At 43.9% G+C, this 21,086-nt stretch overlaps 1 protein-coding gene across 1 annotated transcript in view; it reads left to right on the top strand.

The window, feature by feature from the left end:
* The window catches only part of ARPC2 (actin related protein 2/3 complex subunit 2), a 28,694-nt gene extending 9,348 nt beyond the window's left edge, over positions 1-19,346 (top strand). Inside the window, exons 4-11 of the mRNA XM_047084889.1 lie at positions 582-694; positions 4,537-4,582; positions 7,548-7,734; positions 8,623-8,716; positions 14,070-14,196; positions 15,661-15,761; positions 16,222-16,322; positions 18,883-19,346. Of these exons, the coding sequence (XP_046940845.1) occupies positions 582-694; positions 4,537-4,582; positions 7,548-7,734; positions 8,623-8,716; positions 14,070-14,196; positions 15,661-15,761; positions 16,222-16,322; positions 18,883-18,907 (794 nt within the window). The 3' untranslated portion in view covers positions 18,908-19,346. The remainder of the gene's footprint in view (positions 1-581; positions 695-4,536; positions 4,583-7,547; positions 7,735-8,622; positions 8,717-14,069; positions 14,197-15,660; positions 15,762-16,221; positions 16,323-18,882) is intronic.
* The last annotated feature ends 1,740 nt before the right edge of the window (positions 19,347-21,086 follow it).

Below are 21,086 nucleotides of genomic sequence, written 5' to 3'. Positions count from 1 at the left end.
AAGCTTGAGCCCTCGTGAGCCCTGTCTCGGGCTCTGCACTGACAGGGCGGAGCTTGCTTAGGATTCTCTCTCTCTGTCCCTCTGTCCCTGCCACTCCCCTGCCCCTTCTGTCTCTCTCCCGAAATAAATAAATAATTTTTTTTTTCCTTAAAAAGAGCAAAGTGGGGCATCTGGGTGGCTCAGTTGGTTAAAATGTCTGACTCTCAGTTTCAGCTTAAGTCATGATCTCACAGTTTGTGGGTTCGAGCCCCACGTCAGGCTCTGCACGGACAGTGCTGAGGCTGCTTTAGATTCTGTCTCCTCTCTCTGCCGCTTTTCTGCACTTGTCTCAAAAATAAACATTTTTTTTAAATTTTTTTAAATATTTTTTTTTAAAAGGGGGACAGAGATAAGTACTTGACAGTTCTATCTCAGTGTTTATACTTTCTGCATGGATTTAAACTTTTGCTTATCTGCACATATTTTGCTTATATGCCTACTTACAAGGGAGACCTCCTTGTGGCCTGTAACAAGGTAGCCAGGTGCCTTAAGGTCTTATTCCCCATTCCCAAGTTAAGCAGTTTTATTTGCTTTCTTCACAGATTTTGATGGAGTCCTCTATCATATTTCAAATCCTAATGGAGACAAAACAAAAGTGATGGTCAGTATTTCTTTGAAATTCTACAAGGAACTTCAGGCACATGGTGCTGATGAGGTATGTTCCACATCATTTTCCTCAGGACTCTTATTTCCTTGTCACCTTTAACTGGCAGCTTGCCACTCATAGAAGGCCATGGCACTGACCACCCCTACCGGCACTGGCCACTTTGGACAGCTTGCCCACCTAACCAGGGGCTCTTGACTCCATTGTCCATAATGATAGAAAGGGTGTTTTTTAGAAAAGGCTTTGGCTGTTTATTACTCGGGGAAAATAAAGATGGTCCCTAACTAATGAAATGAAAACTTTTGTTCTCCAAAAAATGCACTAAAGAATATTTCTTTGACCAACATAAAAATAGCTACCGCAAGACTGAGATAGGTTCCGTTCTGTTTCTATGATATTGTGAAGCATGTATGTAACTCTGGCCTTAAAGGTTTATGATCTTAATTTCATACTGTAGAAATTTAGGCACAAATCTACCCTTTTAGTTTTTTGGTTTAAACTTCTTTAGAGCTGGCCTCTTTAAGTATCTCTTCTTCCTTTTGACTACTGTACGGGAAATAAAAAGATGTCTATGCATTATGAAATTCTTGATGGCCATGCCTCATTCACTGGCTTCTTTCTATAGCTAAAGTAGCAGGTTTGGTTCCTGTTGAACTGTATTTGCTCTGGGGAGAGCCATTTATGGAAGAAAGAAAATGCTGTTACACCAGTGTGCACACGTTGTGGTTGGGTCTCAAAGCAGGAAGTATGACTCAGTTCCTGAATCAGTTTTCAAATATCTTTTAGTTTTAACAAGCTAGGTTCTCCTTAATCTGGTGAATGAAGATATGGCCATTTCTGTTTTCTTTGTGATTAAGGATAGTAGTTTTTTAGTTATTTAAAATTTATGCAGTGAAAAGGCTGTTGGCAAAAAAAAAAAAAAAAAAAAAGATCAAAATCTCAATAATATTTTGGTATAAAAACTAAAATTAATGTTAACCAAATAGAATACCAAGAGCCATAGGCAGTCACTTAGATATTCATATGCAATTGATCTGTCCCGGCATTTTAAGGGAAGAGCCAAAACCTTTTCTGATTTGCCTCATAAGTTCAACGGTAGAAGAAACGTTTACAGAATTTGTGTTCAGGGTTGTTTTACATGAAACAAAATCTTCAGCAAGAAGACCTAGCCTTATAAAGCATAAGAAAGATCATTCTATAAAAGCTAGTGGCCAACTCTTCTCTTTACCACATTCAGAGCAAGAAGAAACAAGTGGCTGTTAAGGTGGCCCTGCTTTTGATTAACCATAAAATAACGAGCTGTAAAGAATTGTTAAACCTTTGAACAGACAGCTCAAAATTGTGTAATCGTTTTCCCTAGACAGTCCTCTCTGTGTAAAGATGCAGGTGTGGTGATAACAATAATTCTTGGGAGGGGAAGAAAGTGTAACAGCTAGATTTCTTAAATCTCCTTTCCAGATTGCTCTCCATGCACTGGAGCTCCATAACAGCACTATTCTTGGAGCTCCCACAGGGCCAAAGAGCCAGCTCCACCCGCTCAAGTGGGTGGAGCAAGTAACATTCACAGTTCAGGAGCAGAGTGCACAGTAAATGGCTCCCTGAGTTGGTTAAACAGTGACCAGCCTGTGATAACCAGAGGCAGCTTGTACTTTGAAAGCCTCTGCTGCTAGGGTGGGAAGGTCTGATGGTGAGCATCAGTGGGTTGCCTCCACCCATCTCCTGGTGTCAGGTTGGAAGATGGTGCTCATTGAAAAAGGGAATCCTACAGGGTTAAAAGCGCAAGTGAAATAAACAGGGAAGCATCCATTGGTTTCACCAAGGGGGAGGGAGCAGAGGAGTTGAACGTGGCTGAAATTTGGCTGTAAGAACCTCTCAGATCTCAGAATACTAACTTTGCTTGGAATTAAACTAAGAATTAGGAGCTATGGTTTTTTTTTTGCCCACATCTAACTTTCCCTTTCTCCTGGTACCCATAGTGCTCACAGTACAGAATTGTAGCTCAGAGGTGGGATGCCAGTGAAAATTCTTCAGGGATGTGCCTGTTACTTCCCTACCCCCACCCCTTCACCCCATCTCCAGGACTCTTTAGGAGAAGTGGTATATAGGACACCTGAAGATCAGATCTCCCTGTGCCACCAAAAAACTCTGTGACCTTGAACTTCTCCCTTCAGTTCCTCTTCTGTAAAAGAGATAACCTCACAGTGGCTATATGGTCACCAGATCACAACTGCATGTGGCATTACTTGTCTTTTGCCTTTGGACAAACAAATGTGATCGCTGATCCATGCTTTGAGGTCCATTCCGTTATCCACATTTACAGATAGAGAATTTCTTCCAGCTGTATAAAAATGGTTACATAAATATGTGGAATCTTAAAGAATATTTAAGAACAGAAGGAAAGAACTTCACCATGTGAAAAAATTTTCAAATATGACTTAAATATATGGTTTGCCGCTGATTTTTTTTTTAATCTCTGAAGTGTACATTGAAAGTAAGAGTCAAAGAAAACAACAGTATTCACTCAGCTCTGTTTATTGAAAGTCCCCATATGTGGGCGCGTGTGGATGCAGAGACCACAGCAGTGAGCAGGGCTGAGTGCTTGCTTGCACAGAGCTCCCCTCTAGTGCTCCTGTGTCTGTAGTCCTTTTCTTAGCTGATGGAATTCTGTTTAAGATGCATGTATAACTCCTACAATTGAAAGTTAATGGCTTTTGTTTACTTTTAATTGGTAACTTGTCAAGGATTAAGTATCTTTTTTTTTTTTTTTTTTTGGCATCCCAGAAAATTTCAGAGGATCATTAATGTGTTTGTGGTGAGATAGTGTTAAGAAGTTGACTGAATGTCAAGAGACAAAACCATGCAGCCTTTTATATTACTGTTACATACACTGTTAAGTATAATGGCCTCAGTTTTCCCTTCTTGTGAAATAGTGGTGACACTTTCCCTCCCTAAGTATGTTTTTAATGAGGGTTAAGAATAAGTCATGTCTGTGTTTAGTCTGTTAGTCATATAAAGACTACTAAATACCAAAAAGGTTACTAAGTTCTGACGATTCTAATATTTACTTTTTTCTGTCTTCAGATAGCTGCCTTTCTACTGCTTATTGTATTCTATATAACATTTAAGTCTGAACTAGGCCTTCCAGAATAAAAGGTTTGTTTCTTAAACTGTCAGCCTAGGAGAAATTACCACCAGGTGAAACAGTCGTACTGACAGAGGAGAAATAGGAAGGTGTAAAAAGGGCTCTTATCATTTACTCCCCAAAGCTGGAGAGTAGCCAGCAGTAAGTATTGGTTTTGGAAAAAAAACATTTAGAGAGTACAACCTTCTGTGGGCCCTCCAGTATAAACAACTGGCTAAGGTGCAATTATCTGTTGTCTTTTGCATAAAACTGGTGATGAACTAAATAATTTGAAAGCTTACAAGATAAGCAGGCTAACTGGAATCCGATCCCAGCAATTCTGGTTTTTCTCTCTTCACTCACCTCGTTACTGGTTTGGCCTGTACTTAGTTGATAACTGACGTAATCTGTCACTCAGGTTTGGCATTCTTCTGCATTCTTAAAAACATGATGGTGTGCAGTATATGGTCTGGAGGAGAACAGAGAACATATAAAGGATGTGACTGAATCCTGAAAGAGTAAAAGATGAGCCTTGACTGAAAAACAGATCCTAGATTAATTAACCTTTTGTATTCAGTCTCAGTTCTGTGAGTGATTTGCTTGGTAACTCAGATACATGTGCTTCTCCAGTGTATATCCAGTGTCCCATCCACCAAATGAAAGTTAAGAAATCTGGCTTAGAAGAAGCTTGGGAAATTCAGTGCTTTAAAAAAAAAAAAAAAAATGACATTATCATGACTTTTGGATTAACACTTGTTTTTGTATTTTCTAGTTACTAAAGAGGGTGTATGGGAGCTTCTTGGTAAATCCCGAATCAGGTATGTAGTCCCGTAAGCAACTGTGGAGTGACCTGGAAAGAGACCTGTCCTGTTTGTACTCTGCTTTTTTTTTTTTAAACAAAGCATTTCATTTAAATAGTTTTCATTTTACAAATATTTCTGCCTGAGCCCAGTTCCCACTTCAGTCCTCTCCACAAAAATAAAGCTGTTTCTAAAAGCTAAGGGGCTTTGCACTGTCCAGTAATGGTTCACAGTGTGGTGTACAGAACTGCTATATGTTGTCATTTTTAACATTTACTTGCTGGGGCCAAATGACTCTTCCTTAATCTTTCAACCAGCGGGCCATTTTTCTTTGCTTGCTCATGGTGATGAAAATGTCTTTTGAGGTTAAGCAAACATTGGTTTTCACCCCAGCCCCCTATTAACACCATTTTCTGTGCTCTGCACATGTGGAGAAGGAAACACAACTGTTCTCACATATTCAAGTAACAAAAATTTCAACCCCTTCTTTTAATCTGTTCTTCTAATAAAGAATAAATCGCCTCTTTGCAGCCGCGGGAATTGAAAAGCACCATGGTCTTCCTTAATTGCAAGAGCTATGTTACACTGCTTTATAGGAGAGACAAAGCAAAAAAACTGAACAATTTTTTCCTCCTTGTGAATAGGTGGTAGTCTCAAATTCTGAGGCGTTTAGCTGGACCCCCCGATGAGGACCAAGTAACATAGTATTGCTCAAATGTTGTTCCTGTGGTACTTTGCAAATTTTACCTGTGGTGCTTTGCAAATTGTTCTAAGAAGGAAGGTGTGTCTGTGTCTTTTAACAGCAGTTATTACTTTTGCTGGCATATTTCCTTCCCCAGCCTTCGTGGCATTTTTCTTTGTTTTCATGTTTATAATATGACATGCTTCACCACTCCCAGTAGAATACCTTCTCCTGTCTTCTGTATGCTACTCTGGAAACAAAAATAGCAAATACAGAAAGATGCCTTTGGGATATAACTTGTTACTAGGAGTACTGCGCGTGGGAGCATTGACTGCAGTCCAGAAAGAATACTAAAATGTGTTCATCCCCAAATTGATGTAAAAGTGTATCGCAGAAATAAAAACCAAAAAATAAATAACATTATAGGCTTTAAGAGGAATCAAGGAATTTCAGAAAGAGAGTGAGGAAAGGGAGGGAGGAAGGGAAGAAGCAGAACTAGAACAGAAAAAAATCATATAGGAACTCTTGGGCATGCTTGTCACAGCTCAGATCAAGCAGTGTGTCAGAACCACTGGGGTGTAACACAGAGGTTAGGTTTCTGTCCCTGAGCCTTTTCTTACACTTCCTGCTAAAGCACAGGCAATGCCAGACTGCAGACCTTGTGTTCATACAAGTGCAAAATATAAAAACTGTGGAAGTAGCGTGTCTCCTGTTTCTCTGAGTTTATCTAGGCAAGTTTGGGGAACTCACCAGGCCGTACTAGGTCTTTACTTTTAATCTATTCTCAGGATGTTCTCTTCATCATATCAAAGCCTTCTTAAAGTCTGACTTCAGCTGTAATTTACTTAACTTGTTTTATTTGGCTTCTTGAAACTAACAAACCTCAACTTTAAATATTTTATTTTTCTATCTAACAGTCTGTTTGCTTATCTGGTTTGTTTTCTGGTACCCAAAATGGAATGGTGGTTGATATTATTTAATATTGGAGTATCAAAAATGTGCTAAATACAATCTAGAACAGAGATTTAGATAGCTCATGTTCTCAGTGAGGATAGATCCAACAAAAAACACAGACCTGAGGAATGCTCTTGGAAAAAAATTAAATAGTAACAAAGTATAAATGTTTAAGATATTCCTTACAGTTCTGGTAAAATTATTTCCAGCACTTACTTAGCATGTGAAGTGATACTCAGTGATGTACAGATACTCTTACAAAACTGTCTGTATACTTTTTGGGGTGTATTCATCATTTGATCAGATAATCAGTTGTCCCCGCCTTGTTTGCTGGGACTCGTACCCGACATGCTGTAAAGAGGCAAAATAGTGTGTGGTGGTCGCAGACTTAGCTTTGGGGCCCATTTATTGATGACCTACTGTGTTCCAGCCGCTTTAAAATGCTATTTTAATTTTCCCAGGTGCCTCTCCCATCTTACCACCCTTTTTAAACAGATGCCAGAATTATAGAGGTTGTGTAGTTTGTCCAAGATCACAAAGTGGCAAGGCCAGAATTTGGATCCCATTCTATTCAACTCAAAATAGAGTTGCTGACACCTCTATATCCTGCTGCATTTAGCATGGCACTTTGCTCCTTTGAACTTCCTTTTCCCTCTAAGATGAGAATAACCGTATCTGGCCTGCTTACTTCAAAGAATTTTTACAGAAATTAAATGAAGTAAGATATTTTAAAACACTTTGAAATTTTTAGTGTATACAAGGGAAAGCTATTGGAGAGGTATACACACACACACACACACACACACACATTATATATATAGACATACACACTCTTAAGGTTTTTCCATACCTTCCCTCCTTCCACAAAGGGTTTGTGATGGCATGCAAGAAGTTGTATTGTGTTTTTATCAGAAAGCTCCCCAGCTGTTGACTGTGTTAGCACTTGGCAGGTTAAACCATCGAAGAAAAATATGTAACTCATTATAGCTTGATAGCTATAATGCAAGCCCCCTTCCCAACAGTGTCTAGAACACTAAATTTCTAATCAGAGTTCCTGGATTATGGGTTCTTCCTGTTCCTTATTTGTAATCTGTCATCTTTGATATTGATTCAAATTTTTGCAGAGAATTTGTTAATTAGCTGTGTATATTTACAGTGATTTTACAAGAATTGGGGTTTTATTTGCCTTACCTCATTTGCGTATGAGGCGTATGGGAATGCACAGCAATCTACCTGGCTTAAAAGGCATTGAAACAAAATAAAATGTCATTAGAACCTGCAAAGTTTTTTGGTTTTTATGTGTTGTTTTTTTTTAATATAACCTCTGGATTTTTCCCCCCCTTCCAGGATACAATGTCTCCTTGCTATATGACCTTGAAAATCTGCCTGCATCCAAGGATTCTATCGTGCATCAGGCTGGCATGTTGAAACGAAATTGTTTTGCCTCTGTCTTTGAGAAATACTTCCAATTCCAAGAAGAGGGCAAGGAAGGAGAGAACAGGGCAGTTATCCATTATAGGGATGATGAGACCATGTGAGTATAGGACTTGGCCCTAAGGCCTGGGTGTGGCTGTTATATGCCCTTACTGAAAGACACATGATTAGATCAGACCTTAAACTGTATTGGGTGAATATCCCTAACATGTCTTTCTCATAAAATTCTTAAAGCCAAGGTATAGATGATGGGGGGCGGGGGGGCCACTTCTGCTAGTCTCCAGATATCAAAAGTTGGCTAAAGAAGAAAAGTGAATCCACTGCTTTCCTTTAAGACACCACTGTTGAAGGTTTCCTTCAGTAATATAGCCTGGGTAATGAAGAGGTAGAGGGTGACCATGGAGTCTGTGTTTTTGCAACTCTTGAATCATCTACATACTAGGAATCTCATAGTATATAAAGAAATAAAAGGGGCGCCTGGGTGGCTCAGTCAGTTAAGCATCCGACTTCAGCTCAGGTCGTGATCTCACGGTTCTCGTGGGTTCGAGCCCCGCATCGGGTTCTGTGCTGACAGATCAGAGCTGGCACCTGCTTCAGATTCTGTGTCTCCCTCTCTCTCTGCCCCTCCCCTGCTCATGCTCTGCCTCTATGTCTCAGAAGTAAATAAATGTAAAAAAAAAAAAAATTGAAAAAAAGATGTTTAGGAGTGAAGTTCTGAGAATCACTAACACTAGTAGATTCCACATCTCACCACGTAGACAGATTAGTACCGTCTACTTTGGGTGATCTTCATCTCCTACCCCTCTCAGGGCATGCGTGCATTATATAGACCTCGCTGGTCATACATACTTAGTCTCCTTTGGCATGCCTTGTTTTATGAATTGAAAGATTTATGACTTTACCCGCCTATTCCGCTTCGAGATCAAGTTCTTGACAAAACCCCATTCTGATTCTGTACTTACTACTACATGGGTTGTGTTCCCCTCAGGTATGTTGAGTCTAAAAAGGACAGAGTCACAGTAGTCTTCAGCACAGTGTTTAAGGATGACGACGATGTGGTCATTGGAAAAGTGTTCATGCAGGTATGGAGTGGACATGCTTTGGGGGAGGGATGCCGCAGCATGGCGGTTTATACCGTGGCACCAGAGCACACCATAAGCATAGAAGAGGAGAGCTGGCGGCTCTGCCGATGCCAGAACTTGTTGAAGGTGTAATTAAACAGCTCCCACCCAACCCACTGCATGTAGTTGTTCCTTAGTGGTTTTAGCCTCTGCAGGACTAGACTGAAAGAGTGAATGGAGTACCAAACATACTAATGCTACAACTGAATATTAAGCACCCTTGCTGCCACTGAGTCTTTGATTTAAAGCTTGGTCAGGTTTCCTACCCTCTTGTCAAGTTTCCTGAGGTTTCTGGCAAGGTCTGCTCTTGGCTTGGTTTAGTCCTAAAGTCTTTTCAGAACAGAATCCCTAGAAAATTCCTAAGTAGTAGATAGTACATTAATAGGCTAGAGTCCTTGAGTGGACCGTGAAGCAAATTGACCCGAGTTTGCCTGAGGTCACTGTAGAGCTCTTTCCTCAGAAGCAGCTCGCCTACCAAGAAGAGAGTAATGGGGCTCAGCGGGACATTGTGTAATTGGATTTCTGGTACAATTGGACTCTGGTCTGGTACAGTACCGCATTGTGGCTTTGTCATGCTGTCTGCTAACCAGTTGCTGACTCTAGGACAGGAGAGCTCGTTGGCGAAGTGGTATCTAGGCTGATTTCTTCTGAGGTGGCTCAGCATTCAAAATCTAGCTCAGTGCTTACGTTTTCAAGCACCTTTTGTGCATTCGTCCTGTCCCTGGGCAGGCTGAGGAGATTTAAGGACTCTGGACAGCAAACCTTTTTTGCTACATAAGAGTTGAAAGATAGTTGTGCTTAATATAGTGAGGATATTTTACTTGTAGCCTCTCTAAAGTGACTAGGGAAATACTCCAAAGTGATAGCCCGAATTTGATCCATCTCTAGTGACTTTTTGTGTTTAGTCTAATTAATCAGAAATGCTGATTTTAGAGTCCCTAGGCAGAAAAATTGGAATATTGACACTTTGAGCATTTGAGAGTACTCAACTTTATGAGAGAGAGAGAAAACGAGTGTTGTGTGTGTGTGTGTGTGTGTGTGTGTGTGTGTGTGTGTGTGCGCGCGCACGCGCACAGCTATATAGACCTATATCGTGGGTCCTAAATGTAAGCTTCCAGACAGGCATTTCATGTGTTTTTACGCAGAATTGACAGGGGAATTAAATGCAGTAGCTTAGAAATTGGGCTGAATCCAGACTGACATACTAATTTTAAAAGCTATGAAGTATATATTTAGATTTAGCTGGTTTTTTACCAGTCTTGTTCCATTTTATTCCTGGCGACATCTTATTTTTATGCTTTAAACAGATCTTATCTTGGAGAGCTTACAGAAGATTTGTTCCTTAGGAAAATTTTGTGTATTTTTTGCACATGAATTTAAACTCCTCCCTCAAAGTACATGTGGTAGGGGCACTGGTCTAAAAGGGAAAAGAAAGTCTGCATTTTTACACTGACAGTATCTCCAGTTAGTGACTGGACTGGCACCACGCAGACCCATCTGGTGTCCAAGAATGTGAAAAGGCTGTGCTCGGGAAGCCATCTGCTTTGCCTCCCTCTCCAAAGTCAAAGGCTGGGCAATTTATTTGAATTGACCTTTAGAATCCTGGGCTTATTTTGCTGGATTTTACCCCGAGTAAATCATCTGAGAATTTTCCTGGGCCTGGTTATTTTAAATTTCTAGGAGAATGGAGAATAGCAGCTGCCTAGCACAGAATGCTGTGGCCCAGGGACACTATTAAAAGTTCCCCCTGGTCACTGACCTGCTTGCTGCGTATCTTTGTGGGTTTCGGATCCTGGAGTGGACCTCCAGCCTGGGCAGAACACGTTTCCTGCTTTTGTCATTCAGCAGACTCTGAGGGATGCTTAATGCCCTTGGGAAAAAGACAGAATTTCCATTGCATACTCACATGGATATTCTAGTATTTGCCTTTGGTGCATTATCTCTGTAGACGTGCAAGCTGAGCACTAAAGTCTGATATCATTTCACTGCTTATTCCATGGAAAGCATTAAGAACGATACAGAATTTTGGAGATAAGAGTATGGTGAACTAAAATATCTTTCATATTTCTAGATCTTAACGTCAGCCCAGTAACTGAGAAAAGTTAAGTGGAAACCACTGGTTTCTCTATGTTCAGGGACAAGACACAACCAATCTGCCTCTTAAGCAGTAGTGAAGATACTATGTTGAGGACCCTTTCTACATGGATACCTGTGTGGTGATAGCTGTAGGATATTTTCCTGTACTGGGAGCACTGAGTCAAAGTCAGTAATTTTGGTAGATATTGCCAACCTTCACGGAGGTTGTACCCTTTTCCCTCCCACCTACGATGCATATTTTCCCAGAGTATGTTGTCAGACTTGCGGATTTCTGCCAATATGATCGGTTTAAAAATGGTATCTATATTCTCTTGTGAACGAGGTCCAATATCTTTTCTTCTGTTGAAGTCTGTTTTTCTTTTCCTTTGAGGTGTCTCTATGCCCTTACCCATTTTTCTATTGGGTTACTAATCCCCATTTCTTTATATACTAGCGAGATTAGCCTTTTTATCTATGGTAAGAGTTACAAATATTTTTTCCAGTTTGTCATTAGAGTGTATGGGTTTTTCTTCCCTCACACAGAAGTTTATTTTCACAGAGTTAAATCTCTTCTGTGGCTTTTAGATTTTGAGTCCTTGTTGGAAACACTTTTTCCTACTCTAAGATTGTAAAGTTTACCTGTATTATTTTCCTAGTATTTTTACAGTTTCATATTTTACACATGATCTTTTGATTATCTGTTTGGAGTTTCTCCTGGCATATGGTATGAAAGATGGGTCCATCTTTTTTTTCTAAATGGCCACCCACTGGTCTCAGCAGTTGTTTAAAGGCCCATGTTTATACTACCGATTTAAGATGCTGCTTTTTGTCATGCTTTGATGGAAGAGAGAAATGATACTGTGATATTCAAAAGACATCCTAGTTGGAGGGGGAAAAAAAGAGGCATCATTGCTGACGTGCACTTAACAAAGACCCTAACGAAAAAGGAAAGTGATTCAGTCAGTTAAGCATCTGACTCTTGATTGCGGCTCAGGTCATGATCTCATGGTGGTCAGGCTCTGCACTGACAGCCTGGAGCCTGCTTGGAATTTTCTCCTTCCCTCTCTGTCTCTCTCTTTCTCTCTCTCTCAAAATAAATAAGCATTTAGAAAAGAAAAAGGAGAACTGGGTGGGTCGGTTGATTGTTTCTTAGGTATTATTTAAGAGAGAGCACAGAGGAGCAACAAAGACACAAAGTTGGCCAAAGGGTAGTTCCCCACATGGGAGTATCCTCACCCAAATTTTGAATGTATTGCTTTACCTATACAGAACTGATGAAATGCTAATGAGTCACCGCAGGTTTACACACGCCCCATCGGGTTATGAATGCCACAGGTACCAGTGAATTGGAGCCTTCAAGAAGCTTACTGAACACAGGAAATTGCCAGCAGTTATTACCTGTTCTATTTTTTCCCCTGGAGCTAAAGAGTAAAAATAGTAGAAGTTAGAAAACCTCCCAAACCCTTTGCAGAATGAAAAGTGTTTTCTAGAGAAGGGTAACCTCAGAAGCTTTGCTTTAGGAATTACCATTTGAATGATCTTGACTCCTTCCCTACCTCTCCAAATATTTTTCCTTTGAGGAACAAAATTTACAAGAGAGTAACCTAATCTAGCTATGTTAGTTTATTTTCCACCAACCTTTAGAAGCCAAGCAGTGCCAGCTCAGGAGGCAGGGTGGTGGAACAGGCGAGATCCCAGACTGGGCATTAAAACTCCTCAGGTGTTACCCTTCTTTTGCCATTAATTTGCTGCGGGCTTGCTGTATTAGTCCCCATCTCTTCCTTTCCAGTGTGACAGCACTAAGTCAGCTAGAGTAGAAGTGCTTGCTTTTTCACTCAGCAAGCCATGTGCTGTCCAGCCTCTTTGAAGGAAGAGGAATGGATACAGAGTAATAAAGATCCCTGGCTTGTGGAGCTTACAGCCCCTTAGGGAAGCCAGACGCATTAGTGACTAGTAAAGTGTCAGAGTCGAGGCTTAGAGAGAAGACATGGGACCTCCCAACAAGATAGCAGCCAGCTCCCCACGTGTGTTAGAGATGGAGTGTTAGAAGAGACCATATCTGAGCAGCGGTAGGAGAGTGTTGCAGACCAAACAGCTGTATAAACATGCTTTCAGTACTCCTAGAACTGTGGATGTACATAGCCCTTGGTTCCATTCTTCTGTTATCACTCTGGATTTGGATCACCCTGTTTTACTGGCATGGCTGGAAAATCTGGTTCTGTTCTTGCACATCTGGGTTGAGACAGGAATGCCTTGTGTCATTTTCCTGTGTACACGGGAATGTGTGTGTCAGAGAAGCTTGAGGTTTGGAGATTATGGAGATTAGAACATAAGGGGAATGGCCTGGTTTTTACATCCTCAGTCATTTTCCTGTCGTTTGATGAGGATGGGTACATTTTGTTAAGGGGAATAAGTCCTTATGCACAGTGGTGGTGGGCGAGTCCATAGCCATTCAAGACCAGAATTAACAATCAGGCTTTCATTTCTCATGTCGCACAGCCTCCTCCTGTCAGTATACCCTAAAACAACTCAGCTTCCTTAACTCCATTGTCTTCTGCCCCCAAGAAGGGCTTACATTTAATCTGAAGTGCTGATTTCTGGATTCTAAATAGTAACAGTCTAAGATGCCTCCATGAAATAGGACTTGTGCAAAGGCCCAGAGCCCTGAGAAAGCATGATAGTCATGAAACTGGAAGAAGTGGAGAATGGGGTAAGGAGGGGTGAGAAATGGGTCAGCTCATAAGAGGCTTTCACACAGAGATGAAAGGAGTTAGGATTTCATCTTGGGTCTTAACCAAGCTAGAGCCTAGGTTCCATGCACCCTGAAATTTTAAAGATTTCCTGAAAAATATGAGCTCTTCACATTAAATCTAAAGAAACTAATATGCATTAGTCCTTAATCCTAAAATGTAATCTGGTTCTCTCATGCTTTGCAGTTCATTGTCTGTTTAGTCTCAGATACACTTTTATTGCATATGTGGTTCCAAAACAAGAGAAAGGAAAAGGGATTAAGAATGCTCTCATCACATTTTGAAGATCCGACTTGTTAAATACTCTGTGATCTCTCCTTTTTGAGTCCAAATCGCATTGATAGCAGCCAGCACTTGTAATATTTCATATTAGGTGTTTATTTTTAGCTGTCTGCCAGTCACACCCCACGGGGCCAGCCTCATCGCATGAGTCGCCACTCATCTTACATCAGATTCTCTTCTGGTTGCTTTGTGCTTCTTCCCGGCAGGAGTTCAAAGAAGGACGCAGAGCCAGCCACACAGCCCCACAGGTCCTCTTTAGCCACAGGGAACCACCTCTGGAGCTGAAAGATACCGACGCTGCCGTAGGTGACAACATTGGCTATATTACCTTCGGTAAGCAGGGTGGGATGCTGAGGTTGGGAGCCTTTGACGCATTCACGCTGCAGGATGCCAAAACCCAGACAGACCTTTGTTAAATTGTAAAAGGGGCGAAAGCAGGCGTACCACGTCGTTCTTGGCCGTTGCTGTGGCTGCAGGAAGGTGTACCGTAATCATTTTCTTTTCTTCCTGTTGGTGTCAAGTGTTGTGAGTTGGGACCACACAAGCATTGCTGAGTAGCCGACTGGGAGTTCTCAGTCGTTTGGCATTTCTAAGCCAGAACTCCAGCCTGGCTGGAGTTCACTTACTCCACTGAAGAAATTTAAGCCTTCCCTTCTCACAGTCGCTCTAGACCAGTGAGCCGGCTCATTATTGTAGCTGATAGTGCGGAATAACAGCTCATTCACTGCACCTGATGCCGCTAAAATGTTGCCTTTTATGAAGTTTAAGTCCCCTCCATACTGAAGGTATACCCGTTTATTGGTGATGAGCCCACTCATGTACCATATTTCATTAAAACTGAGCTCCGCTTTTTTTCATGTTACTGTCTTTGAGGTTGGGATGCAGCTTGGAGTTCGTGCATGCCACACAGTTTAGTTGGCAGCCTTTCTCTTTATGGTGTATAAACTGAGGGTAGACTTAAAATTGTTGGCATCTTAGATTCTGTGCCCTGTAGTGTTACTACCTCTTGTTTTGCTATTTGTTTCTTTTCAAGGTAAATTGACACAGAGGGCCTACCCTTTCTTATGAGGCATTCCTTTGCATTCTACCAAAACCTCATACTTGGAGGATTTTATTGCTCCCAAGACCACGGAGTAGAGTAGGTGGAAGAGACGGAGAGGATTCTGGGAAGCCAAAGGGAGGGGTGCAGAGGGCGAGGCTTCAGCTTATAGTGCCGAGGGAGGGGCTTTCCTCATCTCCTAGCCGAAACAACTTCTACTGCCGTGCCCATCGAGAGGGTTGAGGCCCTTAGGGCTTCGTGTCTAGTTTTCACCACAGGACCACAGAATCTTCTCTGGAAATGAGTTCCTTTGGGCTCACTGTGCCGCAGCACCCGGGGACGTAGGACAGGCAGGCTTTGTTTGCTGATCATGATCACTTAAGGTGAAGTGTTTTCTCTAAAGTACCCCCCAGATTGCCTGTAGTATCACCTAAAGAGGCTGCCGTGCTGCAGAGGCAGGAGCCGACAGGTGGGGACAGATTCCAGAATGCACAGCCACAGGATGGGATCCAGACCTGGAGTGATGCCCGGGACCAAGCGCTTTTCTGGGGAGCCCTGGTTTTCAACCATTGACCTCCTCCATTTTTCTTGACTTCCGGCATTTGCACTCACTGGTACCTGTCCTGGTTGTGGTATTTATCCTTTCCTCGTCTGAAGGAGGAGGATACAAGTGCATTGCACTAGGCAGGGAGAGGCTGGAGCCAGCTGTAGGCTCTGACCTTCTATCTCTTTGGCCTTGTTTGTGCCCCCACCCATAGTGCTGTTCCCTCGCCACACCAATGCCAACGCTCGAGACAACACCATCAACCTGATCCACACGTTCCGGGACTATCTGCACTACCACATCAAGTGCTCTAAGGTGAGAAGGGACCACAGCACCTTGGCTCCTTTGCACCGGGTAGTTCTCTCCACCAGAGTTAATAACATAAAAAATCATTTCTTGTGTGGGGCACACCTGGCTGGCTCAGTCGGCAGAACACGTGACTCTTGATCTTGAGGTCGTGAGTTCAAGCACCATGCTGGGTGTAGAGTTTACTTAAAAAAAAAAAAAAAAAAAAAAGTCATTCCTGGAGTCCAGCCTGTTGCTATGAACCCTGATGGTCCTAGAGACTTTAAGATATCATGGCCTTTCTTCCATCTCTTCCCCATAGTAAAGAGATGAATCTCTGTCTCCAGGAAGAGTTGCTCTCCTGCTTCCCTGCATGACCTTATGTCGCTCGTAAGGCATATGTTCCCAAACCTTCCTGATAACTTCTACTGAAAGCAAAGCTGTCTTTCTAGAACACGACTGCTTCAGTATCCATTGTGTTTGTTTCCAGGCCTATATTCACACACGTATGCGGGCAAAAACATCTGACTTCCTCAAGGTGCTGAACCGTGCACGCCCAGATGCCGAGAAAAAAGAAATGAAAACAATCACGTGAGTAGGGCAGCCTCCCAGCAGGACCGCCATCCTCTCCTAATCTCACCGAGAGGGAAATGGTGTTGGAGACCTGGTGCTCCAGGTGTCTGGGCAGCAGCTACATGTGAAGCAGGCAGGATGGGGGCCTGTAGCCACCTGACTGACTAAAGATGCAGTGGACAGGTTTTCACTTCTGACGGGGCTGGGCTGCGTTCCCTTGTTTCCACATCTTTGTGAGCTAGGAGAATGGCAGCTAGGGGACGCACAGAGGGACCTTTTTACTGAGATAGCTGTGTTCTCCTTGGGCAGTCTTGTCCTGTCAAGGTCTGCCTGGAGAAATGGAGAGATTTGTTTAAGGACGTTGAGTTGAGTGAATAGGTCTGGAGCCGCCCACTCAGTGTTTTGATCCCCTGGTCTGCTTCTCAGCAGGAATTTTGCATGAAGACGAAGTTGTCTCTGAGATGGAAATGTGGACTGGCGCTCCAGTGTTGGCCCTGCGTGCAGGAGAGTCAGTGTGCCCTAGAGCCTAGCTAGAGATTGAGGTCTGTGGGCAAAATGTCAGGTCTTAGTTCCCCTTCTGCTGAAGCTTAGGTGATCCTGTTCTCAAGATAAGGTAACACGTGCTCATCTGCCAACCTTTGTGCCCGTTCAACGCAAGTCTGGAGGCGAACGAAGCTTCCATGTACCCCTCGAAGCCAGTGCATTTGCCGACACCTGGTTCTCTTGGGGGTGACCTTTGGCAGGTGTGGTGTGCATAGGACCCCAGGTCCCCTCCCCTGACATGTGAGGCCTCTCCTGCCAGACTAGTTTCTGCTGCCACTTGACAGGATGAGAGAGGTGCCTGACTCTTGGTACCTGAGCAGAGGATTTCCAGTCTCCAATACAGGCAGTTGAAGTCACTCCTGACTTCTTTGGGCAAAGGCTTAGGGGCTGCCCATCTCATGAAATTGGTACCAAAGGTCTCTCTTCTGTAGTAGCTCTGCACCTCCTGTCCAGAGCCTAAGGAGGGGTGTTCAACCTATAGCTGGATCCTCTGCTTCCAGAGAGGCGTCCAGATGCTCTGGTTACAAAATGGCAGCATTATGCCTTCTACCCTGCAGCTTCACGGCAGGGCCTAAAATGGGCAAAACAAATCCAGTGGGGAGGGTATGTGTCCTGGAACACACATACTCTTGCTGCCCCTCCAGAACCCTGCCTCCCTCCTGGGGTTTACAAGTTCCCCTGCCCGCTCCCCCCCCCCCCATCCCACTTTCCATGGGACTACTCTTCTCACCAGGCACCACTTTGGTGACCTCAAGTGTGAGGCAGCTGATTCTGTGCCGTTTTCAGGGCCAGTGGAGAGACTAAACCGGCAGCTAGGCACAGCGGAGGGGAGGGGAGGCTCTGTAACTAGTCAGTCATGGGGCTGCCTGTGCCATCTTCGGCCCAGTAATCTCTTGTCTGGTCAGAAGAGCCCACCAAAGCAGCCACCGCCCAGTGTCTCCCCCCAGGGATTCTCCCCTCCCCTCCGGCCCCACTGGCAGGTGGCCTTGCGGTTGCCACAGAGCAAGTGCACCTGTCTTGGGCTGGGGCAGGAGCAGCTCCAAGTTATCTGTGAGTCTCCTTCCTGGGACACACGAAGAGCAGCTTTGCCTTTTTCTGTCCTGTGATCTCTCTCGAGCAGAGATGGGCCTCAGAAAGGGGAGGGGGAGGCTAACAACCGCATCCAGGCTGAAAACCAGATCGTGTTAGTAAGGATGAGTAGAAGAAGCCAGGACCCTCACACACAGCAGAGAAGGAGGGTTTGCATGGAACAGGATGGCAGGCCTGGCTCAGAAGCCAACTGTACGTGTCCATGCCCCACGGTGCTCTCTGCCAGAATCGAACACTCATGAGCTTTGCACGGCGGGGGGAGACGGGGGCTGATAAAGTATGGTTTCGTTTTGGGGTAAGATGTTCAAGGCAGGAAATTTTAGCCCCCATATCTTTGCCCCAGTTTTCCATCGTTCTCAACCCCAGCTTCCAGGCTGCTTTACCAAATAACTTCTGTCTTTGGGAACCAGCCTGTTCCCAAAGCTGGCCCTTAGGAGAAATACCAGGTGGGACAGAACAGAGCACCAGGACTCAGGAGCCTAATGTCAGGCGAGTGTTCTGTAACCCTGGGGTGTGGCCCCACATGGCAACACAAAGTGCCTGTACTTGGAAAGTTTGAGCATCTTGCTCCCATGGTGAAAAATTTAAGGGACTGCTGTCCGCGAGCCCGAAAAGGTACAAGCTGTGCAGGAGGAGCCTGAGCTCTCGACCAAGAAGAGGGTTGAGCCCAGTCTGAGATTCAGGTTGGTCTAGGCCGTCCAGAAATTGTGGGCAAGGGATCCTCCCATTTCACTTGGTACATTTAATGCCCTTTTGGGCTTAGCGCAGATGCTACCCGGGACCCCAGAGTATTCAGCACGAAGAGCTGACGAAACTCTCTGAGCTGGGTCTTGTTCCGGGCCTAGAGGTCCTACGTCCTCTCTCTGGGATGTCATCCCTAGTCCAGGAGTGTGGGGTGGCAGGAAAGGGGACCCAGAAACCCTCACACTTCTCTCTGCTTTTGAAGGGGGAAGACGTTTTCATCCCGCTAACTCTTGGGAACGGGAAGAGGAGGCGGCTGGCAACTGAAGGCTGGAACACTTGCTACTGGATAATCGTAGCTTTTACCGTTGCACCTCTTCAGGTTCTTAAGGGATTCTCCGTTTTGGTTCCATTTTGTACACGTTTGGAAAATAATCTGCAGAAACGAGCTGTGCTTGCAAGGACTTCATAGTTCTCAAGAATTAAAAAAAGAAAAAAAAAAAAAGAATTCCACTTGATCAACTTAATTCCTTTTCTTTATCTTCCCTCCCTCACTCTCCTTGCCTTCCCCCCTGTTTTCCAAGCTGTTTCGCTTTGCAATATGTTACTGGTAATGAGTTGCAGGATAATGCAATCTTAACTTGTTTTCTCCTAAGTATTTGAGTTCAAAACTCCTGTATCTAAAGAAATACGGTTGGGGTCATTAATAAAGAAAATCTTTCTATCTTACGTGAGAATTTGCTGGGTTTCTAGACTGAGTCCAAAAGAGAGAGGAGGGTACACATGGCACTACCCTTGAGCCTACAAACCCAATCTGGAAAACCTTACTTTCAGGAGTGCCTCGGCCCGCCTTAGAGGAGAGAGAGAATGGCTGGCTAGTGAGCTCTTGGTTGGCGTTTCTGAATAAACTTGAACTTGTTTCCTGTATAGCTTTGTTACTAAGTCTGTCTGGCTGTGGCCAAGAAGCTACTGGGCCAGGGACAGTTACATTAAAGTGTTTCTGGCTTACTCTTATCATGAGTAATGCACAGCATTCCCAGAATGTGTTCCATGGCCTGTGTTCTTCTGCAGGACATTGATGGGTATCAAGGTGTGGACCTAATGCAGACCAACTGGCCACCGTTTCTCTTCTCACACAACAACCCAAAAGACGGGCCCTCCACAAAATTCACTTGGGGAGATGCTCACCTAACAGTAGAGAGCCTAGCAAAGTATGCTGATCCCCAAAATAAAATCAGTTCAGAAAGCTTGCTTGGTAAAGAATTATCAGGAGAATTTTCTGAGTACCTGAAATGATCTGAGGGCCAGCCAAATGGTTTCTAGCTTTTTGCTTTCCCTTCTAACTTGTCTCCACCTAGTGCGGTACGTTTCAAACTGGTTTGAGACCCATTAATGAATTGTGAACTCCTGACTTTTTTATTTCCTAGGTGGGCTTGAGATCATTGTAGGTTCATATGCAGTTACAAGAAGCTATACAGAAATCCTGTATACACTTCACCCAGCTCCCCCTAGTGGCAACATCTCGTAGGACTGTAGCACGGTGTCACCACCAGGACGAGGTCATAGACACAGTCCCGGCCATTCTCATGCACATGCACACGTGTGTATATGTGTGCCTTGTGTGTTTCTGTGTGTGCCTCTCATGTGTGTAACTTCATCACCAGCGTTTTTAATGGGATGGCATGGATCGGAGTGCACGACATTTCTTAAGGGTAAGTACTGACTTTGGGTTGTGTTTTAGTTGTATACACGAAAAACGTCCTCTTAACTGTGGTCACAGTCAAGAAATCTGAAAGCTACATGTCATTCAGTCATCTGGACTTCACTGAATCAGGACTCCTAGCTCAGGACGTAGCTAAGTGCCCATCCCAACAAATGTGGGCCCTGCGGAGTGCTGGCCCTGGTGGGACTGGGCCCTTGTCACCTGTTTCTGGTGGGCGGAACACCTATTGACTGCAGCAGCAGCCCTCTTACGGGCAACTGGCACTTAGTTGCCATTTCAGTTCCCTTTGGTCTCCTTGGAAGTTAAGACCGTCTCAACAGTGAGGCTAAAGACCCAAGTCTGGGTCTGCTCTGGGGGCTGTTCAAGCAATGCTACCCCCTTTTGGAGATCACCTAAAATCACCAGTGTCTGTGGCTTTTAGGGAGCCATGGAGAATCTGGTTTAACCCTAACAGGAAGGACCAGGTTTCTTCTGCCCGTAGACCTGACTTAGGGTTTTCTGAGGCCAAGATCCTGGCCAGGATTATGCCCGGTGGCTCCCAAGGGCTCGTTTGCTCTTGTCTACAGGGAGTGAAGTTTTGACAGCGGCTTCTGGAGGCCAGCCAGGGTCCAGGAAACCCCAGTGCCCTGTCACTTCCATTCATCCAGTTAGTACCCCCAGCCCTCGCATACCGCATCCACCTAGTCCCAGGCACCGAGGGTCAGCAAAGAGCTTCAAATATCCCAAGGGATAGAGTGAACGGAGGA

Source organism: Lynx rufus, unplaced genomic scaffold (assembly GCF_022079265.1).
Source record: "Lynx rufus isolate CCGP_SWC_20201006 ecotype Redwood Valley unplaced genomic scaffold, mLynRuf1.p SCAF_2, whole genome shotgun sequence".
NCBI lineage: Eukaryota > Metazoa > Chordata > Mammalia > Carnivora > Felidae > Lynx > Lynx rufus.
The sequence above is the reverse complement of the archived record's forward strand: the minus strand, read 5'-3'. Positions and strand labels throughout refer to the sequence as shown.